Source organism: Nyctereutes procyonoides, unplaced genomic scaffold, assembly GCF_905146905.1.
Source record: "Nyctereutes procyonoides isolate TBG_1078 unplaced genomic scaffold, NYPRO_anot_genome, whole genome shotgun sequence".
Classification (NCBI taxonomy): domain Eukaryota; kingdom Metazoa; phylum Chordata; class Mammalia; order Carnivora; family Canidae; genus Nyctereutes; species Nyctereutes procyonoides.
In genome coordinates this window covers 16,931,242-16,943,843 of record NW_026575135.1, presented here as the reverse complement: position 1 = coordinate 16,943,843, position 12,602 = coordinate 16,931,242, and the positions used below count along the sequence as shown (strand labels likewise).

The following is a 12,602-nucleotide window of genomic DNA, read 5'->3' as shown; positions in this document are numbered from 1 at the left end:
CATACACTCAAAGAAAACTTACTCTTGTTAAATTCACATTTAAACAAATGAAAATTTACAGTCACGATCCTTCCAGTACTACCTGAAACCTTACTTCAGATTTCCACATTTCATAGAATCCTAAAATGTCAGAGTTAGAAGACACTTCAAAGGTCACTTTAGAGAAATGGAAGAACCATCCTGAGAAGTTTAGTGATGACAGTTTCAGGGGAAAAAAAATTAAAGCTTTCCAACAATTAAATATGATTTAAATGGACATGTTCAAGCAGAAGCTTCAGGATCACATGTGAAGGATCAGACCATCAATTCTAGATCTTAGAGCTGGAAAAGATTTTAAGAGAGATCATGTAGGCTAGTCCCTGTGGTCAGCCACTCAGTAAGGAGATTGTCATTGTTTTTATACTAGGGAAGTGGAAGTTGACCTTAAGATTTGTTTATTTAGTGTAAATACTGGATGTCTTGCTCTGAGGATGTACATGGACAATTTTTTTTAGGGAGTATGAGTTTAGAAAGGCAAAGGGGTTTGCGCAGATAAGTACATAAACTTAAGTGAGCTTGTGGTGACTGTACAATTTCCTGATGTTTCTGAAGCCTCAGAAATACATAGAATTGTGATTCCTGGTATCTGGGAATGTTCATGAGAACTTGGGAACGATTTCTACCTAAAGTGTAGACAGACACTAAAAATGGAAAGTTCGGAAATATTACCAAACAGGCATATTAGGTTTATGGAGTCTTCCTTTTAATATCTTCTTTACTGAGTGAATAATAAAAGGTATTCTTTTCCAAACCAGAATGAGAGATCCCTTGAGTAAGCTGAATCCCTAAATTGGCCTCAGAACACATCTCCCTGCCCAGTTTGAGAGTGTCAGGCTAGGATTCATTCTAGTTGAGCACCACAAATGTGTAAGCCCTTAAATGTCAGATATGAGTTGGCGACTTAGTGGTATGCAGTTTTGTTTTTGTTTTTGTTTTGTTTTGTTTTGTTTTGTTTTTTGTTCTTGTGTGGATGATAGGAGACCACACACTTCTGCATTCTGGATATTTCTGGCTGTGCTAAGTGACAAAGTAGAAAAAGAGGCAAGTCTTTTGTAGGGAGACCCCTTTCCTTTTACAGATTTGGAGATAATTTTTTTTTTTTAATTCTGGAATTTGTTATGTAGTAAGAAAGGCAGGTATAAAACTGATGTGTGAGGAAGAAGTGGTTATACTCTATTGCATTTAATCATCTATTTGCTGACCAGCATCACACAGGCAAATATTTCAATATGGTAATCACTGGACCAAATTTATTATCCATGTTTTATTTTCTCTCTTATTTAATGTTTATGTGGTAATTCTTAAAAAGGCAATTAATTATCAAAACCTATATTGCACCTCTATACATAGGTTAAGGGATTATTTTGCTAGCACTAATACTTGTTTTCCTCATAGAATATGTTGTACTCTGTATTACAACATTTTTGGGGCACAAGCATTGATAGATTTTGAAAGTGATTGTTTTCAAGAACTCAGGTACATTTTCCCTAGAAATAAGATAATGGCTGCTGCAAACGTGAAGCTTATCTGGAAAGGAACCCAACTTTTGGTTGAAAATTTAATTTTTCTTTTTAAACAGAAGAGGAAGGGTCAGGGGCAGAAGTTCACAGAAAACACTCCAAGTGTGGACCTTGCAAATATAAAGCTGAGTGTGATGAAGATGCAGAAAATGTTGGGTGAGTTGATTGAGGGAAAGGGATGCACTTACTTGGAGGTTAATCATCAGCCCTATTATATTGTAGGACGTTATCTTTGAACCTGGTTCTATATATTTTGTGTGTGCCTTCTATATTTTTTTGTTTATTGTTGGTCTATTAATTTTTCTCTTATGTTGATATAATATCATAGCTATTTAAGTTAAAATGTTTGTAGTTTTAGAATGAGAATCCATGTTTTTTTTTTTTTTTAGGTTTACCTCTGCCTTTATTTTTATTGACAGTTTTATATATTTTATACTAAGTGGTAATTTTATTTTTCAAAAATACTTTTATTCTGAATTATCCTACCATTATACTTTCTACTAGTATCAATAAGTTTCTCTTTTCTTGCATTTTTATGCAGAAACTTCTCATATATTTCAGTGTATTAAGAAAAATCCAACACTACTTCAAAATTTAAGAAACAATAATTATTATGTGAGAGTACAATATTTTTAGAAATCCCAGTTGCACAGACATTATGTTTTATTTTCTCACTCATGTTCAGCCTTCAGTAAGGTGGGTTTTGTAGGTGACAGCATTGTCTGTTCAATTTTCAGATGGTATGTGGTGAAATAGCAGCAATATTGACATCATCAACACAGTCATGTTTGTTTCTTCCTTTCCCCAGGTTCCTGTTTATTTATTCCCAGTCTTAACCTCTCATTTCTGTATGGTGGTTGCTTTTGTATAGTTGATTCTAAAAGCTTTAATGCTGACTTCAGGACCTTATAGCACAAATGGATCTTCACTCCCCCAATTTCCCCTTAGTGTGTATTTTTAAAGCACTCATTTCATAGAGATTTGTACTTTCTTCCTTACTCATATTTTTACTGTGTGTTTTCTGGTCCCATGTTTTATTCAGCCCTTAAATACATAGGTCTTTCACTGAACAGTAGTAATATGGTTCAAATAGCTCAATGCCCAAAGTGAGTTTTTACAAATCAGGATCACACTATTTTCAGGATTATGGTTGAAAATCAGCTATTTGGATAGTACATGGTGAAATTAATGTCTGATAATTTACTTTGTATATATTTTAAAGTTGGTGAGAATTGGCACAAGATAAGTTTAGTAAAAAGTGAATTTAGCAAAACTTTAGTTTGTTCTGCGCCTACATTTTGGTCACTTGGATTGATATGTGTCCATCCATTTCAGTTAGAGTGATTTGATTTGGAAGTACATGTTTTCCAAAGTAGATATGGGTCTACAGAACAGGAAAGAAATGAGTCTATGGACTGGCAGAGAGAACAGTTAATAGTTGTTATGTTCTCTTCTTATTTTTGCTAGTTATATGGCATGATGAAATACTGGGGTGTGTGTGTGTGTATGTGTGTGTGTGTGTGTGTGTGTGTGTGTATTTTTGTAGAGATTTAGTACTTTTTAGGGTTTTCCCTCAGGACTGTTCTATAAAGATGTTCAGAGTCAAAGTAGTTGTCAGTGATTGATTAACTTGGTCTGTTGATCTGTTTTTATTCCTTTGATGGTATTTCTATCTAGTCCTGCTTTAGACATTTCTCTGCTCTCATTTTTCATCCCTTCATTGAAAGAGATAAAGATCTTTTACTTAGAAGAGCAGATTTAGGGGCAGCCCCACATATGATATCTGTATGGTAAAATATACATCTTTCTATGAACACCACCTCATGATACAATATGTACTCTATGCTCAGTCACGGTAACTTCTTTGTTAGGTACTCAGTTCATCTTGTGTGTCTGTTTGAGAGCTTGCAACCATCATTTTGGCAGATACAGGCTTTAAGCACGAGGAAGTGGACACAGACCAGGGAAGAGCTTACCAGTAGAAAGGAGCAGGCAGGCTGAGGTGCCAGCCGGGGAGCATATAGACAGGACAAGCAGCCAAGTCCAGGCGAGGAAATTGGTGCAATGATGGGAAAACACTATGAAAGCAGTTAGTAACTACCTGAAAGTAAGTGATGAAGCTAAAATGGCTGATCCTACTATGAAAGGAGACAGAAGGGAATTTTAGGAATATTAATCTTTTTTTTTTTTTTTTTTTTAAATTTTTTTAATTTTTTTTATTTATGATACTCATACAGTGAGAAAGAGAGAGAGAGGCAGAGACACAGGCAGAGGGAGAAGCAAGCTCCATGCACTGGGAGCCCGACGTGGGATTCGATCCCGGGTCTCCAGGATCGTGCCCTGGGCCAAAGGCAGGTGCCAAACCGCTGCGCCACCCAGGGATCCCGAATATTAATCTTTTAGTGTATAAAACACTTATTACTCATCAGGCATCCCTGCAGGGAGCCTACTTCTCCCTCTGCCTGTGTCTCTGCCTCTGTGTCTCTCATGAATGAATAAAACACATATTACTGATGATAGTTGAGTTTAACAATTAGACATACCTCAGTGGTTGCTGTAATTTTTTTTTTTTAAATTTTTATTTATTTATGATAGTCACAGAGAGAGAGAGAGAGAGGCAGAGACATAGGCAGAGGGAGAAGCAGGCTCCATGCACCGGGAGCCCGACGTGGGATTCGATCCCGGGTCTCCAGGATCGCGCCCTGGGCCAAAGGCAGGCGCCAAACCGCTGCGCCACCCAGGGATCCCGGTTACTGTAATTTTTAAAAAAACTTTTAAATGGGCCATGGTACCAAGGAAGCTATATGGATGCTATTTAACTCCTTCAGGTCTATGTGCTTTTCATAATTACTTCCAGGTGAATAGTGGCATGATTGCTGATGGGTAATTGTGACCCAGCCAGCTAGACCTTTTCAGATGGAAAATTGAAAGATGCTCATATGTGGCAATAGTTATGATGCCTTGGTTTTTATATATAAAAATCTATCATTTATTAGGAAGATGTTATATATTTTTTTAATTAAAAGATAAAACTATAGTTATTAAACACAGAAGGTTAACAAAACAAGTACTCATGTCAAGGCTTAATTATTATAAACTCTACCAGAATCAGGGAATGTTAAGGTTGAGTAGGATCTTAAAATGTATCTTCTAGTCTAGTCCTCTCACTTTACAGATGAGAAAATTAAGGATTACAGTCAGAGGGTTTTTATGGGGCAGATTTTCCTAAATTCTAGTAGAGCTTTTTTTTTTTTTCCTATGTTGGCCTTTTTTATTCCTAGAAAGAGGCTGTTATCCTTTTCCCGCTTGAAGGGCTGCTGCTTGATGACTTTTTTTTGTATATTTTTTATTGGAGTTTGATTTGCCAACATATAGTATAACGGCCAGTGCTCATCCCGTCAAGTGCCCTCCTCAGGGCCCATCACCCAGTCACCCCATCCTCCCGCCCACCTCCCCTTCCACTACTCCTTGTTCGTTTCCCAGAGTTAGGAGTCTCTCATGTTTTGTCACCCTCTCTGATATTTCCCACTCATTTTCTCTCCTTTCCCCTATAATCCCTTTAATGACTTTTTATATTCCCCGAATGAATGATGAATGCTTGATGACTTTTTAAAAAACACTGCCCTCTTCCCCCTGGTCCAGCTGAGATTTCTTGACTTTCCTTATTTTCTTCTGGTCACTCTGATTACTAGCTGCTTTTAAATTCCTTGTTTACTCCTTAGCTGCCATCGAGAATGGCATATGCCTATCTGTCTGTTTCACAGCAGTGACTTTCAAACTTTTTTTAACTACGATACCATGTAAGAAATAAATTTACTGTGTGACCTACTTGTGTATGTATACATATGATAATAATACATATTAAATAAAACAAAATTCTGTGATGTAATACTTACTTTTGCTAAATGCAAGACACTCTAATATTTTCTATCCTACTTCCTTAAAAATTGCTGGAGTTGACTTCTTTCTCCACTAGTGATTATGACCTACAGTTCGGAAAATATTCTTCTATAATATAACTGTAATGAATATTGTATTTCATGTTATATTTTTAGGTATGGGTATTCATTAAAAAATACTTTGCTTTTTCTCATTTTGAAATGTCTTTTCTGTTAGAAGAAATGCTTATAACCTATGTGGTTTCCAAAGGGCAGCTAAAATCTTTCTTTTGCTTTAAAGCTCTCTTTTTCTTGTTACTAGTTAAAAGAAAAACCCTGGCATTTTGCTGGGGGGGATCAGTGTTATCCCGTAACTTGATTTTTTTGCTATTAAGAGAAGTGCTGTTTTTTAATTTAGCCTTTTAAATGGAAATGTATTTAAATGTATTGTCCTAGTGTTACATATGGTATACTGTGTTACGTTTTGCAGATATTGTTACATAAATTGTTTTTTCAGCTCTTTGTGGCAGTTCTGTCTGGTGGCAAGATTATCTTGATTTTGCAGGTGAGGCTGAGCTCAGAAGAGACTGAATGGCTGGCAGTTACACAGAACACGGGTCCATTGACAAGGGATTTATCCATTGCATTGTGCACACACATGTGTAAATACCCTGATGTTCTTCAGTGGTGGTTGTTTCGTTCCTAAGCTCAAGGTTCCATTCTGTGCTGTGTTTTGAGTTCTTTAAAAATAATTTTTCTTTTCCCATCTCAGGCTCTTAGCTGATGCTTCTGGGTGCTGTCAGCATGCCTTGATAATGAGCCTGAGTGTAGATGACCCCAGCTTTTAAATTTGCTTCTCTCCTTTCCCAGAATCTGAGATAATACACCTGTAGGAACTGTATCTAATGTAGGAATAAATTCTAAATGTAAATTCAGAGTAAATAGGTTCTTCTGAGTGAAGTATATGAACTTTATTTATTGCATGTATTATATTTCTTATCTGCTCAGTGGCTGATTTATTTTTAATTAATTAATTAATTTTTTAAAAATTTTTATTTATTTATGATAGTCACACACACAGAGAGAGAGGCAGAGACACAGGCAGAGGGAGAAGCAGGCTCCATGCACCGGGAGCCCGACGTGGGATTCGATCCCGGGTCTCCAGGATCGCGCCCTGGGCCAAAGGCAGGCACTAAACCGCTGCGCCACCCAGGAATCCCCTGATTTATTTTTAATTTAAATCATTTTTAGCTTCTGAAAGACTTTTCCCCCTTCCTTCTTTATATATATATTTTTTTTATTGGAGTTCGATTTGCCAGCATATAGTATAATACCCAGTGCTCATCCTGTCAGGTGCCCCCATCAGTGCCCATCCCCCCATCCCCCCACCCACCTCCCCTTCCACTACCCCTTGTTCCTTTCTCAGAGTTAGGAGTCTCTCATGTTTTGTCACCCTCTCTAATTTTTCCCACTCATTTTCTCTCCTTTCCCCTAATCCCTTTTACTATTTTTAATATTTCTCATATGAGTAAAACATATAATGATTGTCCTTCTCCAATTGACTTACTTTGCTCAGTGTAATACCCTCCATTTCTAACCATGTGGAAGCCAATGGTGGGTATTTGTTGTTTCTAATGGCTGAGTAATATTCCATTGTATATATAGAGCACAGCTTCTTTTTTTGTTTGTTTGTTTGTTTAAAGACTTTATTTATTCATAGAGACACACACAGAGAGAGAGGGAGGCAGAGACACAGGCAGAGGGAGAAACAGGCACCATGCAGAGAGCCTGATGTGGGACTTGATCCAGGTAGACCACAGCTTCTTTATCTGTTCATCTTTCGATGGACACCAAGGCTGCTTCCACAGTTTGGCTATTATGGACATTGCTGCTATAAACATTGGGGTTCAGGTGTCTCAGTTTTTCACTGCATCTCTAACTTTGGGGTAAATTCCCAGCAGTGCAATTGCTGGGTCTTAGGGTAGCTCTATTTTTAACATTTTGAGGAAACTCCACACAGTTTTCTAGAGTGGCTGTACCAGTTCACTGTCCCACCAACAGTGCAAGAGGGTTCCCCTTTCTCCACATCCTCTCCAACATTTGTTATTTCCTGTCTTGTTAATTTTCACCATTCTCACTTGTGTAAGGTGATATCTCATTGTGGTTTTGATTTGTATTTCTCTGATGGCAAGTGATATGGAGCATTCTCTCATGTGCTTTCCCATGTGAAATTTCTGTTCATGTCTTTTGCCCATTTCATGATTGGATTGTTTGTTTCTTGGGTGTTGGGTTTAATAAGTTCTTTATAGATCTTGGATACTAGCCCTTTATCTGATATGTCATTTACAAATATCTTCTCCCATTCTGTAGGTTGTCTTTTACTTTTGTTGACTGTTTCTTTTGCATGCAGAAGCTTTTTATCTTAAATCCCAGTAGTTCATTTTTGCTTTTGTTTTCCTTCCCTTCATGGATGTATCTTGCAAGAAGTTGCTGTGGCCAAGTTCAAAAAGGGTGTTGTCTGTGTTCTCCTCTAGGATTTTGATGGATTTTTATCTCACATTTAGATCTTCCATCCATTTTGAGTTTATCTTTGTGTATGGTGTAAGAGAATGGTCTAGTTTCATTCTTCTGCATGTGGCTATCCAATTTTCCCAGCACTGTTTATTGAAGAGACTGTCCTTTTTCCAATGGATATTGTTTCCTCCTTTGTAGAATATCAGTTGACCATAGAGTTGAGGGCCCATTTCTGGCTGGGTTCTCTATTCTGTTCCATTGATCTATGTGTCTGTTTTTGTGCCAGTACCACACTGGCTTGATGATCACAGCTTTGTAGTACAACTTGAAATCTGGCATTGTGATGCCCTCGGCTCTGGTTTTCTTTTTTAATATTCCCTTGGCTATTCAGGGTCTTTTCCGATTCCACACAAATCTTAAGATTATTTGTTCAAAGTCTCTGAAGAAAGTCCCTGGTATTTTGATAGGGATTGCATTGAACGTGTAAATTGCCCTGGGTAGCATAGACATTTTCACAATATTAATTCTTCCAATCCATGAGGATGGAATATTTTTCCATCTCTTTGTGTCTTCCTCAATTTCTTTCAGAAGTGTTCTGTACTTTTTAGGGTATAGATCCTTTACCTCTTTGGTTAGGTTTATTCCTAGGTACCTTATGCTTTTGGGTGCAATTATAAATGGGATTGACTCCTTAATTTCTCTTTCTTCAGTCTCATTGTTAGTGTATAGAAATGCCACTGATTTCTGGGCATTGATTTCGTATCCTGCCACATTGCCGAATTGGTGTATGAGTTCTAGTAATCTTGTCCCCCTTTCCTTCGTGAAGCACATTGTGCTTCTCCAGTGACACTGGTGTTTGCATGGGTTTAATGATGGCTGTCTTCATTGATGTTTACCTTTTGAATTTATACCTAGGGCTAGGTACTGAAGTTCCAAGAAATTTGACTCCCACCTGGGTGAGGTTTCAGTATTCCATTGTGAATTATAGTGGATAGGCACTCTACTTAGTCTTTCTTTGGGGGGGTTGGTTAACAGAAGTTTATTTCTCATTCCCATAAAGTCCATCACCATACTGTGGGACTCTGCAGAACAGCTGCTCTCCACGTGGGGGCTCAGCATTCCAAACTACTTTGTGTTTCTGGCCCCTGTTTCTGTATGGGTTTCGGTGACTGAGGAAGGAAGAGCACTAGCATCTTGCACCAACAAAAAGGCTTCAGCCCAGATCTACTCAGTCTTAAAACTTAGAAACAGCATCTGCTTTATAGCACGTCATATTTCTTAAACCATGTGTTTGCAGCAAACCTCTCTTTTTCTAAGCAGTATTTGTAATCTGACCACAGCTAAAGTTACTGCTGCAAGATGGCCATCAACTGTTTGCACAGTGGGGCCAAATAATCCTAGAACTCCTTCACATCAGTACCCTTTATATTCCTGACCTAAATCTCTGCCCACGAATGGTTTGAGGATTCAGTAGAATCATCAGACACAATGTCAATGGAGGTGAGTTAGCAAAATCCTCGAATTATTTCTTTTGAACTTTGTGGGTGATGCTTTTTATGGAAAATAGCCCCTGCTCTTCTGCCTCTTTGATGTCAGTCTTTTGGAGATGCTGTTTGATTGAGTGATAGGAGATTTCACAGTTTCTCAGAGAACCATTGTAGGTATGCAGTGTGACAGACAACATTGATAAACAGTTAATCTACCTGCTTGGACATCTTTGTCATTTGTGGGATCATTTTCTGTTTGACACAGATGGCTGGTCAGTGTCACAATCTGATGAGTCTGTCGCTTAGAATGAGCAGAGAGTAATGCTATACGTTGTGTGTTCTCCATTATGTTCTCCTTCCTGATGCCACATAGACTTTTTAAAAAAAGAACCAAAGGAAGTTCCTTTCCTGTTGTTATCTATTCTTTATTTCATCCTAATCAGAGACGGGAATAAGTTTAACAAGTCATTTAATAAGTCATTTAACATTGCCTTACTCTGGATATATAATACAGACTTTTGGGCAGCCCTGGTGGCTCAGCGGTTTAGTGCCGCCTTCAGCCCAAGGTGTGATCCTGGAGACCTGGGATCGAGTCCCACATGGGGCTCCCTGCATGGAGCCTGCTTCTTCCTCTGCCTGTGTCTCTGTCTCTCTCTCTGTATCTCTCATGAATAAATAAATAAATAAAATAAAAAAATACAGACTTTTAAAACTATTTAGATTTAATAAATTCCTATAAGGTCCCTTAGATATAATGGAAAAATAATTGTATGTTGTTCTTTTTCTTCTGATCACAGGAAACAACACTATTAAACATTATTTTATACAAAGCATAAGCCGGAGTTAGCAATGAAAGGCTCCTTTGTCCAGAAATATTTTCCTGTAGTGCTATATAGCTGCTAGTAAACGTTTCTTTTGAGAGGTCTGTTTTTAAAATGCATAACACCATATCCCCATAACCTTTTGCAGTTTTCTGAATGCTCTGCTACTCTTTGATAGTTTGCTTCTTATTCCTTCTGCCTGGAGTCCCATTCCTATTTATCTACTAGTTTAATTCTTACTCTTTCTTCTCGACCTGGATGAAGTATGACAAAAGTCCCAAGTCAGTGCCTCTTCCCTAAAGCCTCCCTTGCTCTCTTCCACAGTCCCTATGAATTTGGTGACCCTATTCTGTGTTGCTTCTTGTTCTTGAGAAATACCTTCTGTGTTGCACTTATGCTATTGGGATCACTAGCAGATTGTTGGTCCCTAAGGTCAGGGACTTTGTCCCACTGATTTCTAGACTGGGTGAACTTGCCATAAGGTTAGGTTGTAGTATCCCTCTATAGGTCTTTGTTGAACTCATGGCTGTTCACAGTAGGGCTGTATTAATCAAGTAGAGCTGCACACAGGATCATTGTATGGATTTAATATACGTGAAAAAGACGGATATAATACTGAACTTTTTGCAGGCTTCATAGGTGTTTTTTAATCTAAATAACGTCACATGAATTAGTTTAAACCAGTGTTTTCTTAACTGCTAAATAAATTTACCATATCAAGAAGGAATTACACTTTCTTTATGGAGTAAGGAGAAGTAAAGAGAAGTAAAGATTTTTTTTTTCAATAATAATACTACTATCTTCAGATGTACATAGTATTTTATTTCAAAGGGCTTCCTTTTTTTTTTTTTTTTTTTTTTTACAAAAGCTTATTTGGTTCTTTAACCAGTATTAAGAGGTATTATCCCTATTTTAAAGACTCAGAGTTGTGATTTGCAAAAATCATAGAAGCCATTGAATTTATTTATGTATGTATGTATGCATTCATGCCTTTGAAATTTGCAGTGTTAGAAACTCAAAAGCTTTAAAAGGTTCTACAGTAAAAAGTCTGTTTCCTAATTCTGTTCCCCAGCCATTCAGTTGTCTTTACTAGAGGCAGTCACTGTGATGTTTATTTAATCTCTCAGCAATTATTTTATGTATGTACAATCAAATGTGTACATACATTCTCTTTCTTTTTTAAAACTAATGGCAGCAAACTATATTGTTTCACATTTTATTTTAGAACATGTATTGTAAAATGTATGTTTGCATTCATATGTATGTAATTTAAAGAATACTACATCTGTGTATCTAACACGTAGGGTACAAAATAGAAAATTGCCCTATTACCTGAATGGAGCATTAACTCAGCCATGGAAGGAAAGGGCAATAGTGCTATGATTATATGAAGGCTTACAGAAGAAGATACATTGAATGTTTTTTTTTTTAATTTTTATTTATTTATGATAGTCACACACAGAGAGAGAGAGAGGCAGAGACATAGGCAGAGGGAGAAGCAGGCTCCATGCACCGGGAGCCCAACGTGGGATTCGATCCCGGGTCTCCAGGATCGCGCCTGGGCCAAAGGCAGGCGCTAAACCGCTGCGCCACCCAGGGTTCCCCCACATTGAATGGTTTTTGAGTCAGAGTCCAGCTTTCAGGTTCCCAGAGAGTTTACAAGATTCCCTTCTGGGGACATCAGTGGACAAGAGCATGACTGAGTCATGAGGAACCTAGAGCTCATCACAGTTGAGACATCTGCTAGGATTCTAGTGTTGCCAGGTATGGATGACTAGCAGGAAAGTGATCAGAGAAGGGCCTATTGTGTGTTTCTCCTTACCTCGCCATAGTTGACCTCTAGCTCTCAGGAGTCAATTAAATGAGTGTGTTAATTTGGGTCAGGCAGTAGGACATACAGGGGAGAGTGGGGGAACTTCCTCACTATACTAAGACAAGCCAAGTATCAAAATCTGGATCAAGCTTACCTGGGCATTCTGTCCCCTGGCTAAAAAGAGCATAGTGGCACTAGGCCTCTTAGTAATCAGTAATTACAGCCATCAACAGGACTGTCTACAGAGTGAAACTATTTCAGTGTGGACTGTTTGCAGTGTACATCTTGTATATAGCTGTCACCCTGGGATCTTTCTTTATTGTTGTATCTTTTTCAACAACAACCAGTTCTCCAGTTCTCCTATACCAACCACTTCCACTCTGATACTGTCTACTTGGAGTTAGCACAGATGCCATAGAATGAAGGCACAGACCCACAAGACACTACTTGTAAGTGAGGCTCCCTGCATTTCCTCTCAGCACATTACTAATTTGGAGATTCCCACAACCTCGCCTCAGGTTTGATAATTT

At 38.0% G+C, this 12,602-nt stretch overlaps 1 protein-coding gene across 2 annotated transcripts in view; it reads left to right on the top strand.

Annotated features, from left to right (window-relative positions):
• TMEFF1 (transmembrane protein with EGF like and two follistatin like domains 1) overlaps positions 1-12,602 on the top strand; it is a 118,788-nt gene that overhangs the window by 72,888 nt on the left and 33,298 nt on the right. For both annotated transcript variants that reach the window (XM_055302522.1, XM_055302520.1), the window contains exon 5: positions 1,619-1,715. In XM_055302522.1, the coding sequence (XP_055158497.1) occupies positions 1,619-1,715 (97 nt within the window). The remainder of the gene's footprint in view (positions 1-1,618; positions 1,716-12,602) is intronic.